Here is a 17044-nt window from a genome sequence, read left to right as displayed (position 1 = left end):
AAGGGAATCCCACTGCGGGTATAAAAAATTGATAGACGAAAGAAACAAACAGCTGAATATATGAATTCCTTTGAAAATTAAATTTAAATTGCTTATTTTTTTAGAATTAAAAGAAATATATTTAATATGATCATGATACATAAAAGTTGCTCAATGCAGGGGACAAATCCACCTATTGGGTAACAGTGAGCGATTTAGAGTTGGTGGGAGGAAAGATTCATAACTTCATTACTATATTCCATTATTTTTTCATCATTTGTTGCAAACTAAAATTTATCCTAAATTATATTAAGAAAAGTTACACTGGGATGACACAGAATCACAGAGTTGAACAATCACCTCTGAGGTTTTTTGGTCCAACTCCTCATTTTCAGATAAGAAAACAGAGTTGTCTCATATTTATTTCATCTTATGTGAGAAGATTCACGTTCATGGTGATACATAGATACACTGTCAAGAATTTTGTGAATTTATTATAATCTTGAAAAACAAAGTCACTTTAGAGACATATATACCTTAAATTTGAATGCTTTTTAATTTCTAGTTAGTTTTAAAAAATTCTAATTAATTTAAAAATGACAGGAAAACTTATCTTGTTATTTGCATATAATCTGAAATACAAATGATAAAATTGCTCGATACTAAAAGTACCCCACCTTCTATTTTCTAATGTCAAAGATTCTGAAATAGGACTACAGTTTAAAATCTCTGTATAAATGTAATATAGTAGTTTCCCCTCTCCCTCAGGCTGATATCAAGTGAATGCTGCATTTAACACTTGATGGTATTTTAAAAGTTAAGAAAATGGGGTGTTCCCAAAAGTGGAAAGGTCTTTCTTTGCATATTTTGCAAATGTACAAATGTCTAGATGAACTCCACCCAAAAAGAAAGCACCATTGGTCCCTTCAAAACCAGCAAGAGTTAAACGATTTAAGAAGAGGGATATTAATAATGAAAATATTTTTAGAAGAGCCAAATATATTAAGTTTGCAGTGTAAAACAGATTATGGAACTAGTTATCAATTGCATGAAGCTGGATTCTGTTGTTTGTTTTATCTATTCTAAGTCCAAGTCAGTAAGCCTGGATTTGGAAACAAAAGGGTTACAATTTCAAAAATGACTTATACTCAGAGCAGAGAGGAGATTTACCTTACCAATTTGTCTGCGTGGTCATCTGACCCGGTCTTCCATCTTATGTTTTACTTTACATAAATAGCTTTTCTGCTAAAAGAGAATGCATCTACCGAAACGCTTTCGTGGAGGAGGCACGAGGGTAAAGCAGTGGTACAAACAGTTAGGTAGCCACGGAGATATTTAATCATGCTTGATGATTCACAGCAGAGTTGATACAGTGATGGTTCCACAGTGGAGATCACAGAATATTTACATGTGTTACAAACATGAGATTTCTAAAGAGAGAAACTGTTCTCCAGGGGTTTTCAAGGTATCAAATTCAGATCGAGTAGACCTATTTGGAAATTTATCAGATCTACATAATTTGGAAAATATGGACACACCCAAATCAATTTAATTGTTACGGAGGCACTGACACTTGGCCCAAGAAACTATGTTAGGGTGAGGGCGGCACAGGTCTCTGCCATTCCTGACTCATTCGTAGCCACACACCTGTACTCACCTTCATCGTCTTTTCCTAAGCTCGTTATGAAGAGGTTGTGGAACCCTATGCCACTTTCCTCAGCACTGAACCGCGCCCCTTGCACCAATCTCCCATCTTTGTACCAGTAAACCGTGGGTCGTGGAGAGCCACGGACTAAACACTGGAAATAAGCTGCTGTGCCTAAAGGTGCGTAACAGTCCGAGATACCTTTGATAAACCTGGGAGGCCCTTCCACCACCTGAAATTCAAAAAAGCTGCCTGAATATTTGCTCCTTAAGACTAACTCTTCCTTCAAGCTGCTTAAAGTCACTTTGCTTTTCTTTGTTGTCATAGCAAACACTTCGGCATCTCCCATGGTGAGAAATCCTCGGCAGATGGCCTCTCCTACACAATTCATAGCTCTGCACCTGTATGTCGCACTGTCCGACGGACAGACGTTTCGAATTTTAAGGGTGTGACTTCCGTTCTCCTCACTGATCACATACTTGAGGTTATCCGGTTCAATACACATATATTCTTTATACCATTTAACTTCCGGGCTAGGGATGCCTATGACTGAACATTTGAACACAGCGTCTGAGTTTTCTGGAATTTTAAAATCACAAATAGGCATTATAAAGCGAGGAGGCATTTCAAATACTTCTAAATCAATTTTTAAATCTTTGTCTTCTTCCTCCCTTGAGGCCATATTTGGATCTGCTAAATTCAATGGCAGAACATCCAGACTCACAATCATGCTTTTATGATCAGGAGTAAATTCAGGAACTGTGACTATTTTCACCTGCTTCTCAAATTCTTTAACATCTTTTTCACTTAATTCAACCTCCAAGACAATTTCTTGAGGAGAAGGAGTTCTTGATGATGTTGTGTTTTCCAAATCAAACTCCATGACATGCTGATGTGTTACTGGAGGCGGGAGGGCCACTGCTCTTTCATTTTGGGCTACTATGTCTACTTTTGCAAAGCTCTTTGCTTCCCCTACGATGTTTACGGCATGACACATGTACTCTCCCCCCTCTCCTTTTTGAATGTTAGAAATTTCCAAAGAACACACATTACCCACCCTTTCTATTTTGATTCTCTCATCTGGCTCTAGCAAAGATTTATTTCGATACCATTTTACACCAGGAACTGGAATGCCCTCAACTTCAACAATAAAGCCTAATGTTGTGTTTTCATATATATTCCTTTTGGTCAGAGGTTCAATGAAAGATGGAGGCATTTCATTGTCTTTTGGCTCAATAGCTTCATTGGGTGTGCCAAATGAATCGGAACGCCATAGTTCATTAGCTGAACTTCTCTCTCCTGTAGGTGTATGGAATTGTTCATTTGGTGTACTGTCCTCCCTTTCTATTTTTGATGGGTACCTTTTTAAGTTTCCAGTGGGATTTGGTCCTCCAGTAGGAGTAGAATATCTTTCAACTGTTTCTCCTCCTAAAGGTGTAGAATATCTCTCTATTGTCTCCCCTGGGGGTGTGGAATATCTCTCCAGTGTCTCCCCTGGGGGTGTGGAATATCTCTCCAGTGTCTCTCCTGGGGGTGTGGAATATGTCTCTGCTACTTCGCCTTCAGAAGGTGTGGAGTACCTTTCAGCAGCTTCCTCTGAAGATGTAGTTCTTTCCATAGTCTCACCTCCTGAATTTGTTGCAGATTGTTTAGTTGTTTCTGAAGGAGTAAAACATAAATCAGGAGACTTTGGAGTTTCAAAATGTTCAACAGAGGACGGTGGGGTATAAAACTGATCTAACTCTGAGATTTCTTCACTGCTTGTACTTCCCACATCGATCGAAATATCAGATTCAGGGGAAAATGGGCGACCTAATGATTCCTGTTGTTGGTTGTAATATTCATACACAGCGTTAAAAGTTACTTCCTCAACCTCCATTGACGTGACTGATTCACTCTGGAGAAGCTTTGTTTCGTGTGCGGTGTCTTTAGTCTGAGGAACTTTGTGCTTTCCAGAAGCAAGTAAATACTGTGTTAGGGAGGTCTCAGAGTCCATTCCTTCCATTGTCTGTGCCTCATCGGATTTAGGAAGATTTTCAGAGGAACAAGTTTCCATCTTTTCTCCTTCAGTAGTGGAGACAGAAGTTTCAATCTGAACCTGAACTTCTTCATAACACTGTTCTTTCCCCAAGGCATCAATTTTTTCCCTTATTTTTTCATTTGGATTCTGCTGTTCCTCAGTCATCAAGAATGGAAGGCGCTGGCTCGAGGAGACTTTTGTGTGGCATGTGGCTGCCTCGTGAACATCACCTCTGCGGTCTCCCAAAATTCCAGTGACATATCCCTGTGTCTTTCCATCCTGCTCCTGAAACGAACCTGACTCCGGTTCCTTTTCACAGACTTCTAAGAGCTTTTCCTCACTTGCTGCTTTTTTCAAATGTGAAATGAAACTTCCACTTCCATTTTCTAGAGAACTTTTTTCCTCAGAAATATCAGTTTCTCCTACATCAACAGAGGAGGTTTGAAGTAGGGCACATAATTCACCATGGGTTTCTTCGGAAAAGGATTTAAAAGAAATGTCAGGATTTAAAATTTCTAAATTCTGTTCCGGTATGTGTTTTTCCAAAGAAAGGATATTTTCATCGAAATGGGTTTTCTCCATCACAGTCCTATTTGAAAACTCCTGACTGGAAAACATTTCTGGACTGGTAAATACGTTATTTAGCACACTTTTAGAGGTATTTTCTGTCTCAGATTGTAATGTTTCAGTGCCAGCAATTTCTTCTTTAGAAGGTGTTTCCTGTTGATGAGTATCTGGGCCCTCCTTCACTGTATCTCCTATATGAAAATACATTTGTTTTAGATCAAATACAATGCTCTTGGCATCGGCTATTTCAGAAGCAGGATGTTGGATTTTAAAAGAAGCTTCTTCTGGTTGACCACCATCTAATGCTTGGAATTTTAGATCTGCATTTTCTATTCGAGAGTGGAGCTGCCTTAGTGCTTCATGTTCAGCCCTTCCAGAAATTACAGATTGATCTATGAGACCTATTTCTTTCTGTTGTTCCCTCTCTTGTACTTCAAATTCTTTATGAGTTTGAGAAGAAAGCAGCTTTAAATTCATTACAACGTCAGATGAATCTGGTTCAATATCTGGAGACACTGTCTCTGCCTGATACATATTTGCTTTTAGGTTTCTTGATCTTGATTCTCTTTGCTTTAATGGAAAGTCTCTGTCACCAAGCTTCCTCTGAGGTGGACTGACAAATGATTTCCCAGTAAGTCTTTTTTCTAGAACTCCTTTTTCTACATGTTGTAACTTTTCAAATGCAATGACTCTATGCTTCACATTCTTCCCTGGGTAGTGTCTCTCTTCAAGGGGTTCTTCACATTCGATGATAGATGAATCTTTCAGATTGTAACTATCAGAAGTTCTCTCAGACTGGATATTCGGTAAATAGTCGCTTTGGGCATATTCTTGCACATTTTCCCTTTCTGCATCACCAACTTTTCTGAAATCAGTTTTTACCTCTTTCCTAATTCTTTTAACTTCATTGAAGTCATCAACAAATGGATAAACAGTACCCTCTGCTTGGTACAGCTCTGATTTTTCACTTATATGTCCCTCTCGACTCTGACAGGCTTGTTGATTTTTATGGCTCTAGAAGCACCATGCATAAATCTGGGTAGTTTTTCTCTAGAATATGTGCAACGAACCCGATCCTTCTGGTCTATCCATTCAACTGTCTCAAGGCTTTGAAAATATTCCCTTACAGAATGTTCTTTTATATTGGATTGGGGAGTAAAAGGACCAGGTGGATAATCATAAAAATGTGCCCTTACAGATTCTCCCCGAGTCTGTTGGTCTCTGGAATATTTTGCATACATTCCACCAATATTTTCTAGTTGACTATACTCCCTGTAAGTGACCGGTTCCACTGTCAGATCTGAGACACTCTCAACTGTTCCTGAATTATTTTCAGCAACACATTTATATTTTCCAGAATCTTGAGAATTGACATCATTAATATATAATCTGTAGCTAAAATTAACTTCTTCAAACTGAAACTTCTGGTTTTGCTTTAATAGGAGCCCATTTTGAAACCATGTTACAGCTGGTTTAGGCTCACCAGACAATAAACATTCAAATACTATGGAATCCCCTTCTCTACACCTGGTATGCCTTGGCATTTCCTGTAACATTCTTGGGGGCTCATTAGTAATATCCGACGAAAATATAAACTTGTGTTTTGGTGACTGGGGAGCCTCATCCTGAGGAGATGCTTCCAACTCCTCAGGGTCAAACAATTCTCTTGACTCTTTATCCTGTTCTGGGGTAGGAGTAGCTGCTGTTATCTGAATTTCGACAGGAAAGGAAAGCAATTCTGTGTCTGCAGAGGGAGGAACTGGGAAGTTAGTCTGGGGATGTTTTTGGCCCTTTTGTCTCCAAGGCGGCTGAACGCCTTTTGTTTGGTCAAACACCAAGGCCAGCTCCTCTTCCTCATCAGTGTACTCGTGCAACACTGGGACTGTATGTGTGTCAACACCATGCCCTTGCTTTGCCTTCACTTTAAGTATACCAGTTGTTTTTACTGTTCCGTATTGGTTAAACAGCACACAGGTAACAGAACCTTCATTTTGAGGAAGAACAGAAGAAAAAGTTAATACTGAATAGTTTTCCGAGGTATGAGTGATAAAGCCTTGGTTACGTGGGATTGGTATATCATTGTTATACCACGTCACTATGGGTGGAGGATATCCTTCAAAGTGACATGCAAATTTACAACCGTCACCTTCATAAACTTCTTGAGATTCAATTTCTTGAAGAAATGAAGGCGGGCAACGTTGTGGTTGCTTTTGGAAAGAACTTTCCAAAAATCTTGTGGTCTTTCCTTCTTGCTCGGTTTCGAATTCATCAGCTTCTGTGGAAGTACAGTGCTGGATTTCTCTCAAATCATCCTTTCTTATTCTCTCACTATCTAGTTCCGCATTTTCTTCAATATTTATAACTGCACCAAAAGCTTCACTGGTGTGTGGTATAACAACCTGGGACACCTCTTCAGGAGTCTCGTATATTTCCTCATTCTTATTTAAAACACTGATATATCTAGAGGACTCTCCAGTGTCAGTTTTGGTCATAATTTCTTCAAGTTGTTCTCTTGCTTGGGTATCCTCACTTACTAGAATCCTACCATATAAATGGTCTTTTTGGAGACTTTCTCTTAGAAATGGCTCTTGGCTCATTCTTATTTCAGTCTGGAGGATTTCTTCATCAACAGTAGTCTGAAAGCTTGTGGGAGGTTCTCCAGATCCTACATTTTGATCCATTTGGTTAGGAAGGACCTCTGGATTTTGGACAATGCCCTCGCACGAATGATCTACCTTATCCCTACTTTCGTTTAGATCGGAGACAACCCTGCCTTCTATCTCCTCTCTAGAGAACAGAACGTCTTTATCGGTAGCCTCGCTTCTCAGAGTTCTTGAGCTAATTTCGGAGGACATATCTGAAAGAGATAATTTCTTTTTCTCCATTAACATTTTTCTAGCCTCCCGCAAACGTTGCAACTTTATTTTGGTCTCCTTGTCCAGGAAGCTTTCACCTACATTAAGCCATTCCCTTATGTCAGATTTACTCTCTAAATATTCTTCATCATACAGAAAGTCAGTTTTCTTGCCTGGACTTACTGTCTTAAAGTGTATAGTTCGCATCATTCCTATTTGTTCTACATCTTGTTTTTTGTTAAAGGGAGAGCCAGTAAACCTCAGACCAACCTTTATTCTGTCTTCTCTCCTTCCAGCTAAGGCCTCCGTATTTCCATGTGTCTGTTCTGCCCTTTTCAGAAATTCTAAACATTTCTCATCTTGCCCTTTCTGCATAACAAGCAACGATGCTGTTGATTCAGCCGACCCTTCACTATTAATTGCTAACAATCTGTAACTTCCAGAATCTCTGTTTTGGACGCTTTTAACCTCTAAGCAGGAAGAGTGATGATGTAAATCACTCTCAGTTTTTATAACCCGTCGGAGACCCGTTGGGATGGGCCGATTGTTATGAAACCAAGTCATTTCTGGAGTTGGACAAGCAATTAATTTACACATAAAAACAACGGGATCCCCCTCTAAAACATACTGAAATGTAAGTTTTTGAGTAAAAGAAGGCTTGAAATATTCGGGCCAGGAGCTCGTAGATGATATTCGACTTGCGTATCTTTTCGCAGCCATGGAGCTGTGGTCTAAGTCTTCAGAATCTGAAAAGGCATCGCGTGTATCTCTTTCAGAATGTTCAGATTCCCCCTCGGAGAACGATTCTGAAAAAAAAGTGAATTATAAAGCATTTTACTATTTTCCATTGTATTTGAAAAAGTTGAAATTAAATGAAATTGCAAAATAGGAAATAAAATAAAATGCATGCTACAGATTCTCACAAATCCATAAAAAAAAATTCACTCACCATATTTGTTCGAATAAACGCAACACCATGCTCTGTTTAAAAGATTCTGACACGAAAATCGTTCGTTGTCTGGTCTTTTCTTCAAACTGTTGAAATTTCTTCTTGAACAAGCAAAAATGCATTTCAAAATAACATGTTCCTGTGCATGTTTGTTTTGAGAGCAGGAAAACTTTGTTCTTTTGATGGCTAAGAGGAAAATCTTACCTGACTTGCAGAGAGTGGAATAAACGCCCTTTCTGATCCTTTTGATTGTAGATTAAATTATTATATTTTTGAGAATTAACTATTTAAAAATATCTATAAGAACTATAACCATAAGTAATTGGCTAAAATAAAATGAGAAGGCGTTTATTCGAACTAATACAGCCATAAAGTCACAATGTTATGCAAAGGAAAGCAGGCAATAAGGACCACGTAAGGCAGCTATCTGCAAGCCAGTGTAAGAGACATATCAATGTTAAAATGATGTATGTGCAGGAAGTGTACACCAGAATGGGAATGTATCATTTTCACACACCCTAAAGAAAGTAGCATTTCAAACATAATTCGTTCATGACATTGCATTCTGAGAATGACAGCTAGGTTATTGCCTATCGTTCAATTTAATTCACTGTGATTTTGAAAACAAACTTCTACTTCTTGATTTCATGCATTAAGATGACAACTTTTCCCAATATGCGCTTTTGAAAATGGCTACAAACACGAAGTTGAATATGACCGATAAATTTTAAATACAAAATTTTAAATTACCAAATTACCCGTGAAATGCATGTAACCATCAGCATACTAAACAAGGCATGCGACATAGTAATATATACTCTAAGAGATATATTTATACACCTATGTCATTTTTCTCAATATTACTAAGAAAGAGTAGGCAGCTCAAGGATTCTATTAATCCTTCAGAATTTCTACTTAAATCTCACATCCAGTGTAATAATACCTTTCATCTCCACCTCAATCTGCTCTTCAATCCTCCCGTGCAAAATGGATTCTGGGGCTACAATGGAAAAACATATACAGAGATTTTAATGATTAATTCCATTTACTTTCTGCCTCGATTCATATATTCATACAATTACAATTTTCCCTTTATTCTGGTAATGGAAAACTACGTCCCCCAAATGCACCCCAAAAATCCATGCCAAACAAATCAATGAGCTGATAAAGTACATGACAATGTTGGCAGAAAGATTTAAAAAAACATTTTTATTTTAGGCTCTCTGTGAAATTTCCACTTTTAGTTCCGTAATTCCCCATGCCTTTACATGCATTCAAAAACGCAATCCACAAACTGCAGGAATATTTTTTTTTTTTTAATGTCCTACCCACTGAACACTTGCTAAGAGATGGAGTCACAGTGAGGAGGAACATGCATTTTCTAACTCGCCACTTTTTGCTGAGGGCTATTCTCACGTTTTCCTGCAGAATTGTTTCCTGCTAGTAAGTACTCCTTTGATTTGAATCACCTTTAAAGCTTTAAACTACACAAAGTCTGATGACATATTAAGGAGCCAAACAAAGAGCCCTCAACTCAAAATGGCTTTCATTATATAGGGAAAAGGCGTAGGCTTTAGACACAGTCGTCTCTGGGGCAGCGTGTTGAGCAAGGCGGGTGTCCCCATTCTCGCTCAGTCTTCCGTCCATCCGTGCAGCACCGCGCCTGTGTGCTGGACTCCCTGGCTTCTCCGTTCCTTGTGGCCTTTGGCACGAAGTGAACGACAAACTTGAGGTTTTCTTTGATGATTCTCTCTTTACTTCGTGGCTTGTTTTAATTTGTGACTCTTTGAGTGTTTTAATACTTTTAATGTCTGAACCAAGGGCAATTTTTGTAACTGCTCTGGTTTGCGATTCTTTCGCTAGGTGAGAATAAAGTTAGGAAAAGGAATAAATTAGCTGTTTGTAAGAGTAAAACACGTGCTGAATTTAGAGAAGGTGACATGTCATTAGGATGAGAAGGAAAGCAGCATGTTAGTCTCCAAACTAATACATGATATATCTATGTTTACTATGCATAGAAGAACTCTACTCAAACAATCTTATGTGGTTTTACGTTCCTACTTGATCTTTGTGGATAACTGTGCAGCCTACATAAAGTTATAAGGCCGAAGTAATAGAGGAACATATGAAGACTGGTCTTATGTTCCATGATTGGACAACTGTGCCCGATCCTTCATTCTTCAAACACTTAAAAGTGGCTTATCCTTCAACTTTCTTAAGTACAAGAGAAGCAGTCTGGACTTTCCAAGAGAAAAATGCTCATGCTCCAAGAATACTTTAATAATATAACCGATTAGAACCGAGTGAACTGGAAACCCTGTGGCAAAAATGTCCAGCTCAAATCCACTCTGACAATATGACAATCAAGCATGTACGGTGGCCCTTGTTTCTTAGGAAGCAAGTTGAAAGACCTACATTTCTCCTGCCTCTACAACAGAGCTGACTCCCAATTATATGGCTGCAGAACCTGTTCCAGTTGTCACCACATCACCTTCAGATAAATAGTCATTCTGGGTGATTATTGCACTAGCCAGCAGCTAATTGAGGGTCAACTCTCTGGATGGTGAAATTTGCCATTTCATTTGCATAACTAGGCCTCAGTTCTCGAGATATTCCCGTTGAGGACTATGAAAATATTACCAGAAATAGTTACAGAACAAAATATCAGATTAAGAAAGAAAAAAGACTCCTGTAGGTGAGTGAGGATTACAGATATATTAAATGATGTATGAGCCTGTTTCAAAATTCAGAGCCAAGATGGTGGTCACAGAGCACCATATTATCTCCAGCTCATCTCTAACATCTCAAAAATGGAATGGACAGATCAAGAAAGACCTTGAGGCCAGAGTTCTCCATGGACCCCTGGAGATGCTGGAACTTCTTCCATCAGCCTCCTTCCATGGGACTCAGTGAAGATCCTTTACTTGCCGACATACAGCATGGGATTCTAGCACCCGAAGAATAACTTTCCCATTTCATTGGTATCTCAGAGGAAGTCCATGGATAAAAGGAAGAACTTATCTCTTCCAAGACAAATTTATTTGTACCCTTCCAGACACAGTGGCAAATCAAGCATGATAACAACAAAAATAATAATCTTGCCATTGGCTAATTCTACGATTCCAGGAGGATCTGAGACTGTAAAGCAGTATCATCTATCAAGCAATATCTACAGACTCCTGATTTAGGTCCAGACAGAATCCCGTTATTTTCAGTGCCCAATCTACTATTTCGTAACCTCCTTATAAACATCTAGAACTTTTAGATCTGCACGCAAAGGGCAGAAATGAGAAATTTTGAGCCTCCTCATATTAAAATAATTAAATTTCAACTTGGCACAGTATCAGGCACAATAATAATTAATACTTTATGAACTATAATGTCTTGACCTTCTTCAGTATACTTCGTAGGTGGCACATTTGGTAAATACTAGAAAAAGCAGCACATATGAAATAAACCGTAACCTTCTGAAACAAGATTTGAGAGTTACACCTCCTTGAATCTAGACTGGAAAGTTAAATGTTCGTCACAAGTTTGGCCAGTGACCTGGCTGACCTTCAGCAGTCGTTTCTCAATAGAGTGCTAAGTTAGGGATATTCTAATTCACATATTCATTGATTTGATTTGCGTGGCAGAAAAGCTGCATAAAGCGATGAGGATGAAATGAAGCAAGTCATAGCTAAAAACCAAAGAAGCACCTTCTATGTTTAGGACTGCCGACGTGGTCTCCTCTCCATAGTCACTGTGTACAATGCAGCTGTACAATCCTTGGTCTAGCGGCTGAACGTTACATATGATAAGAAACTGAATATTTCCATTTTGTGACTGCTTCACTCTTTCAGAGTCCTCTATCCTTACGCCTTCATGAGTCCAGGTTACATCAACAGAAGATTCATCTTGTAAAACACAGAGGAATTGAGCCGTGTCGCCACACTTCACAGAGAGGTCCTGAAGTGGCAGGAGAATCCTTGGGGCCTTGCCCACTGCCTCTTCGGCCCAGTTCCCAGAGAACTCAGTGCTCTCCGCACTTTGTGAAAGGGACGCAGTATGGCGCAACTCCACATTTTGAACCGATGCGGCTGTGTGGGTGGAACTTTGAGATACACTTTCAAAAACCTGTGATTCATATTCATAGGATGATCCTTGAAATGACTTAATTTCGTTTTGGGATATTTGGCTCTCCTGCTTTGTGAAAGAGGAATCTGCTACTGCCTGGGACTTGGCGGACTCTCTTACATCTTTCCCAGAACTCTGCCTAGCTAGGACTCGCACTGTACAATCAAGTGACAAGAAAAAGAAAAGAACATTAAGATCTAAGCTTTGTCACTTGGCTAGGTTAGTAAAGACAATGGCATGGAAGATGAAGATGAAAGACATCATTGTCACTTGGAAGCAGCATGCCGGATGCAATGTGCCTTAGGATGTCAGATCACACAAAAGAACGCTCATTCCCAGTGATCCAGTGACGAGTGGATGCCATAGGATATCTGGCTCCTTCCTTCTGTTGTCACCACAGCTAACCAGAGTGACAGTCTCTCTTTCTCTGTTTCTCCCCCACACACACACATGCCCTGGGAATGCCATTTGTCCCCCTTCTTCCATATACTGTGTAAACAATATATGGCAAATGGATCATTAATGATCCAATGATGAGATGTTGTTTAGAAAAGTAAAAACATCAAGCAAAGTTGATGCCTAAAAAAATACTTGCTAAGGTAATGCATAGATTATATACTTCAGAGAGATTTAAACCGTATAGGTTAACCCATAATTGAGAACTTAGGAGGACCTGCCGTGTGTTACTTTATTAGTAAAAGATGGACTGACCACACTATGCAATGAGACAAACAGCAGAGACTCTCATTAGTAACCGTGGGGGTAGGAGATATGAAGCAAATCCAAGTCTTTAAAGCAAGATGAGCTTTACCTTTTGGAGTCACTGTGAGCGGAGCTGCACAAGAGGCTTCCCCAGCGCTATTGGCGGCTTTGCAAGAGTACTGCCCAGCATGCTCTGAGTAAGCATCAACTATAAGCAGTAAAGCCATGCCTGTGGACTCCTCAAAATGGAAAACTACATCTTTTCTTGGTAGAATTGGCTGCTGGTTATGAAACCACTGGATTTCTGGCTTGGGAATGCCAAAAACCCTTGCATGAAATCTGACTGTCTCCCCGCTGTGCACCCTGAGGCTTGATAGAGGCTGGATGAAGATGGGCTTTTGGCCAAGGGACTCCTTCTTAAATGAAACTGATGAAGAGACATGCCATTGGGAGTCTGATGTAATTTCTTCAAATTTGCTAAGTCCTGAAAAGAAGCATGCCGACCTTTAATGTCTTAGCCTGCACTGAAACCAGAACTCATTTGGAGTTGTCTACAGATCTGTTGCCAATTTCAATGGTGGACTAGAATCCAGTCCAATCCTAACGTCTTGTCAATGTCTGCCACCACTGGTTCCAAGTCACACACGTTCATTCCACTTTCCAGGCAAACAAGTCGAGACATAAATAGTCCAAGAAAGTTCACTGTATTGTTTGTGAAGGCAGTAGTGACGTACACAATTTGTTTTAGGTATTCCTGTTTTCTGTTTTTATTTTTTCCCCCTCTGGTTGTAAAATTACATTTTCTATTTTGTAAACCACTTTAAGAAAATATCTATTATAGTAAGTGTTTAAAATTAAGAGAAAAACCAGAGCTGCCCTCAATCTGTATATTTTTGTACATAGTTAATAATACATAGACTAAATTAGCTCAGCAAAATCAGTCTGACTATATAAAAATACTGTAATCTTGTTTAGAAACAAAGTGCCCTCTACTACCAGGTAAGTGTTTCTGATGGCAGTTTAAAAGCCCCAAGCATCAGAAACGCTAAACCATCTTAGCACTGGGCCTCTCAGCCTTCAGGCATTCTTTGAATAACAGTGAATACACCTAGCTGGTATACAGAACTGGAATCATCCTCTGTAGCTTCTGTGAAATCAGAATTGTGTCAAGACAATGGGGGGATAGTAATACTTACATTACAATTTTTTTTTTAAATTTTCATCCTCACTAAATGAGAAAACAATTCTACCTCTTTCTTTAGCATGTTTCTCTCCATTCTGATACATGCTGATCAGAAAGCATGAAAGCTGGTGAGGAGAGCAATACGTTACACAACATTATAAAGACGAAGCAGGGCAAAGTGAGAAATGATGGTTTGTGGTTCATAATGAGATGGGACAAATGGCAAGTGAGAATGTGGCATAAAACATGGAAACAATGAGTTGCATTAAAAGAGAACGGTAGGGCCCACGATGGTTTACATGGAATCTTTAGTGGTTGTTACTGACATTGTGAGATTAGAGCCATATTTAAATGTGGTTCTTAAGGTTGTTTACTGTACCTGCCAGTCTCAAGTTGGCTGTGCTTGATACTTGACCCATAGCATTATTAGCAACAAAAGTGTAAAGTCCTTCATCTTCTGGATAAGCTTCAGCAATTTCCAGTTGGTAAGTGTCTTCAAATTGAGTCATTCTAAAGAACCTAGATGGCTTGATTTTCTTGTCTTTGCTGTACCAAGACACTTTTAGATCTGCATCACAAAAGGAAAAAAGAAGATATTTAAATCACAAAAAGTGGTGGATATTTTTACCTGCAAACACAATACTGATTATATTGGTGACTACATTTCATATTTATCTTCATAACATTATGTTTCTCTTTTGAGGCATGCCACATCTGCTTTTACAGAATTTCTTGTCATCTTTAAGAAGGAAAGATGATTCCAGAAAAATCCAGCTTATAGGCTGGTTGTAATGTTTGAAATTTTACAATTTTAGTTATATTATTTTTAACCACTTGCAGGTCATGTTGTGGAAACAGGGACAAGGTTTTGACATAGTGACCTTGAGGAAAAGATCATCCTAACGAACAGTCATCGTGATGGGTTTGATCTAGGATAGTGGTCGCCTAATAGGACAGGAAGTGAGGGAAATCTGTGCTCCTGGGGGGCAGAAAGATCAATCAAAAAGAGAGCTGAAAAGATGAACACTCCCAGAAGTCTAAAACAGACACCCTACAGGCTGAAGACAAAATTTCTCTATTTTCATTACCAATGAACAAGCATTGAAAAGGTCTTAGCACAGCAAAAAATAATTTTTAAAACTGAAAGAAAGAGTCATGGAATTTGGGCATCTTAGATATATTTGGCTTTTTTCAAAGTAGCAGTAATAATAAATAATGATAAAACTAGCTTTTTTTCACCTAAAGAGTTGAAAATAACCCCAAAGCAGAGATAAAATAACATGATGTTGTTACAATTGAAGGTGAAGTGAACTTTAAAAAAATCTTACACTTCTATCGAAACAATCACCCTATAAGTCAAGAGTGAATTTAAATTTAGTCACAAGTTTTAAAAGCCACAACCCAAGACTTCTTGTTTTGGGAGTATGATCACTGTATCACTTCCTTATCGCAACACCATGCATGGGGGGATTCTCTACTAGTCCATTCAGCTGGCATTTGTTTGCATTTTAACACAAACACTGGTTTGTGAAGGTTTCCCTCCTGCCCATGATGGTAGTTGTGTATAAAAGGTTCTCCTTTTAAAGACACAAATCTCTTCCTTTGGTAGCAAGGTAAAGTAGAAAATGGAACCCTGATACCACAATTTCCCAGCTGTGTGACCTTAGACCCATCATTTAATCTCTCTGGACCAGTCTTCTCATTTGTAAAATGAGATGCATAATAATTCATGAGCTCTTCATTGCAAAAACAACCAAAAAAAAAAAAAAACAAAAACCTGTTGTGTGAATTAAATGACTTATACATGGGAAGGGCTTTATAAACCACTGGCACAAGTCAGTCATCAAAGCAAGACTGTTTAACCACCCCAAGGGATCATCAGTGCCTTTAATAATTTGCCCCAAGACAGGGCCATGTAATATAACAGGTAACACCATCACATGGAATTTAACAATCATTCTACAACCATTTAGCTTGTCTGCTAAACCTCGATGGAAATGGAATGATGAAGAGTATGTCCACCTCTTTACGGGGTTCTCAGCATATTCCTGCAATAACTTCTTCCTTCGGTGAATGGAATGAAGCCCTAGGACAGGCATACACTGCCAACAATAAATGAGCTAAAAGGTGAGACCTTTCTTGGTAACGGACTTGGTGCTTCTGACTGGGCTACCACTCTCCGTGTGGGTCACTGGTTTCTTTTGGTTTCTGTGAGGCCATTCCACTCTTCCACCACTCCATTGTATTTGGTCCCTAAATTCCTTTCATTCCACCTCTTGAATTCTCCCACAATCTACACTCTTCTTCCTCCTGACTCCCCTAGTTGAGGGCCTCATCAGCATGCTCCAAGCCTATCAGGATGGCCTTTCCCTTGGTCCTCATCTCCCACATCTGTCCATTCCTCTTTTCACTATCGCAGTATTGTCTCTGAAAAGCAAACCTGACCATGTTACCTAGAGGCTTAAAAAGCCTTAAGTCACTCCTCAGTGCAAATAAGACAAAATCTCAAATCCTAAGCATAGAACACCAAAACCTTTAGGATCTGGCCCTTGCCTTCTTTTTTGGCCTTCTCCTCCACTTATTACATCACTTTCCAACCATACTCAAGCCACGTGTCATTTCCAGCACATGAAGCACTCTTGCAGGCTTTTATGACTTGTAAATGTCATTCTCTGCCTAGAACGCCATTGTGTTCAATGATCCTGTTGATTCTTCAATGCCCAGTCCATGCATCTCTCTCTGTCTTGCAAAGGCAGTGAGTACATAGGCTGTTACAACACAATATGCATCCATCATTGCTAGACTAATTATTTATTATTTTATTTAGCTAGCGGTTGCTCAGTAAGCCGCCAAATGATACTATCCGTAGAATAAACACTAGCAAAAAGTTAGTTTTAGTTCGTTTTAAAATTCTACTTTTCTAAATTGCTTTTCCACCAGTAGGTGGCACCAGAGACCGTCAACAGGCAACACTTTCTCATAAAAGCTCCACTAGATGCAGAAGCCAATCAAGTTCCAGGCTTAAGTG

At 39.1% G+C, this 17044-nt stretch overlaps 1 protein-coding gene across 5 annotated transcripts in view; it reads right to left on the bottom strand.

The window, feature by feature from the left end:
- Positions 1-17044, bottom strand: part of TTN (titin) — a 266895-nt gene that overhangs the window by 206831 nt on the left and 43020 nt on the right. For 3 of the 5 annotated variants that reach the window (XM_040643349.1, XM_040643355.1, XM_040643375.1), the window contains 2 exons: positions 14396-14584; positions 8959-9015 (listed from right to left, as the gene is read on the bottom strand). In XM_040643349.1, the coding sequence (XP_040499283.1) occupies positions 8959-9015; positions 14396-14584 (246 nt within the window). Of the gene's footprint in view, positions 1-8958; positions 9016-11507; positions 11511-11713; positions 12287-12942; positions 13318-14395; positions 14585-17044 lie in introns of all 5 variants that reach the window. The other 2 variants (XM_040643361.1, XM_040643369.1) reach the window with 2 other exon arrangements.

This window comes from Ursus maritimus, unplaced genomic scaffold (assembly GCF_017311325.1).
Source record: "Ursus maritimus isolate PB19 unplaced genomic scaffold, ASM1731132v1 scaffold_1, whole genome shotgun sequence".
In the NCBI taxonomy this organism is placed as follows: domain Eukaryota; kingdom Metazoa; phylum Chordata; class Mammalia; order Carnivora; family Ursidae; genus Ursus; species Ursus maritimus.
Note: the sequence above shows the minus strand (reverse complement) of the source record. Positions and strands in the feature narration are given on the sequence as shown.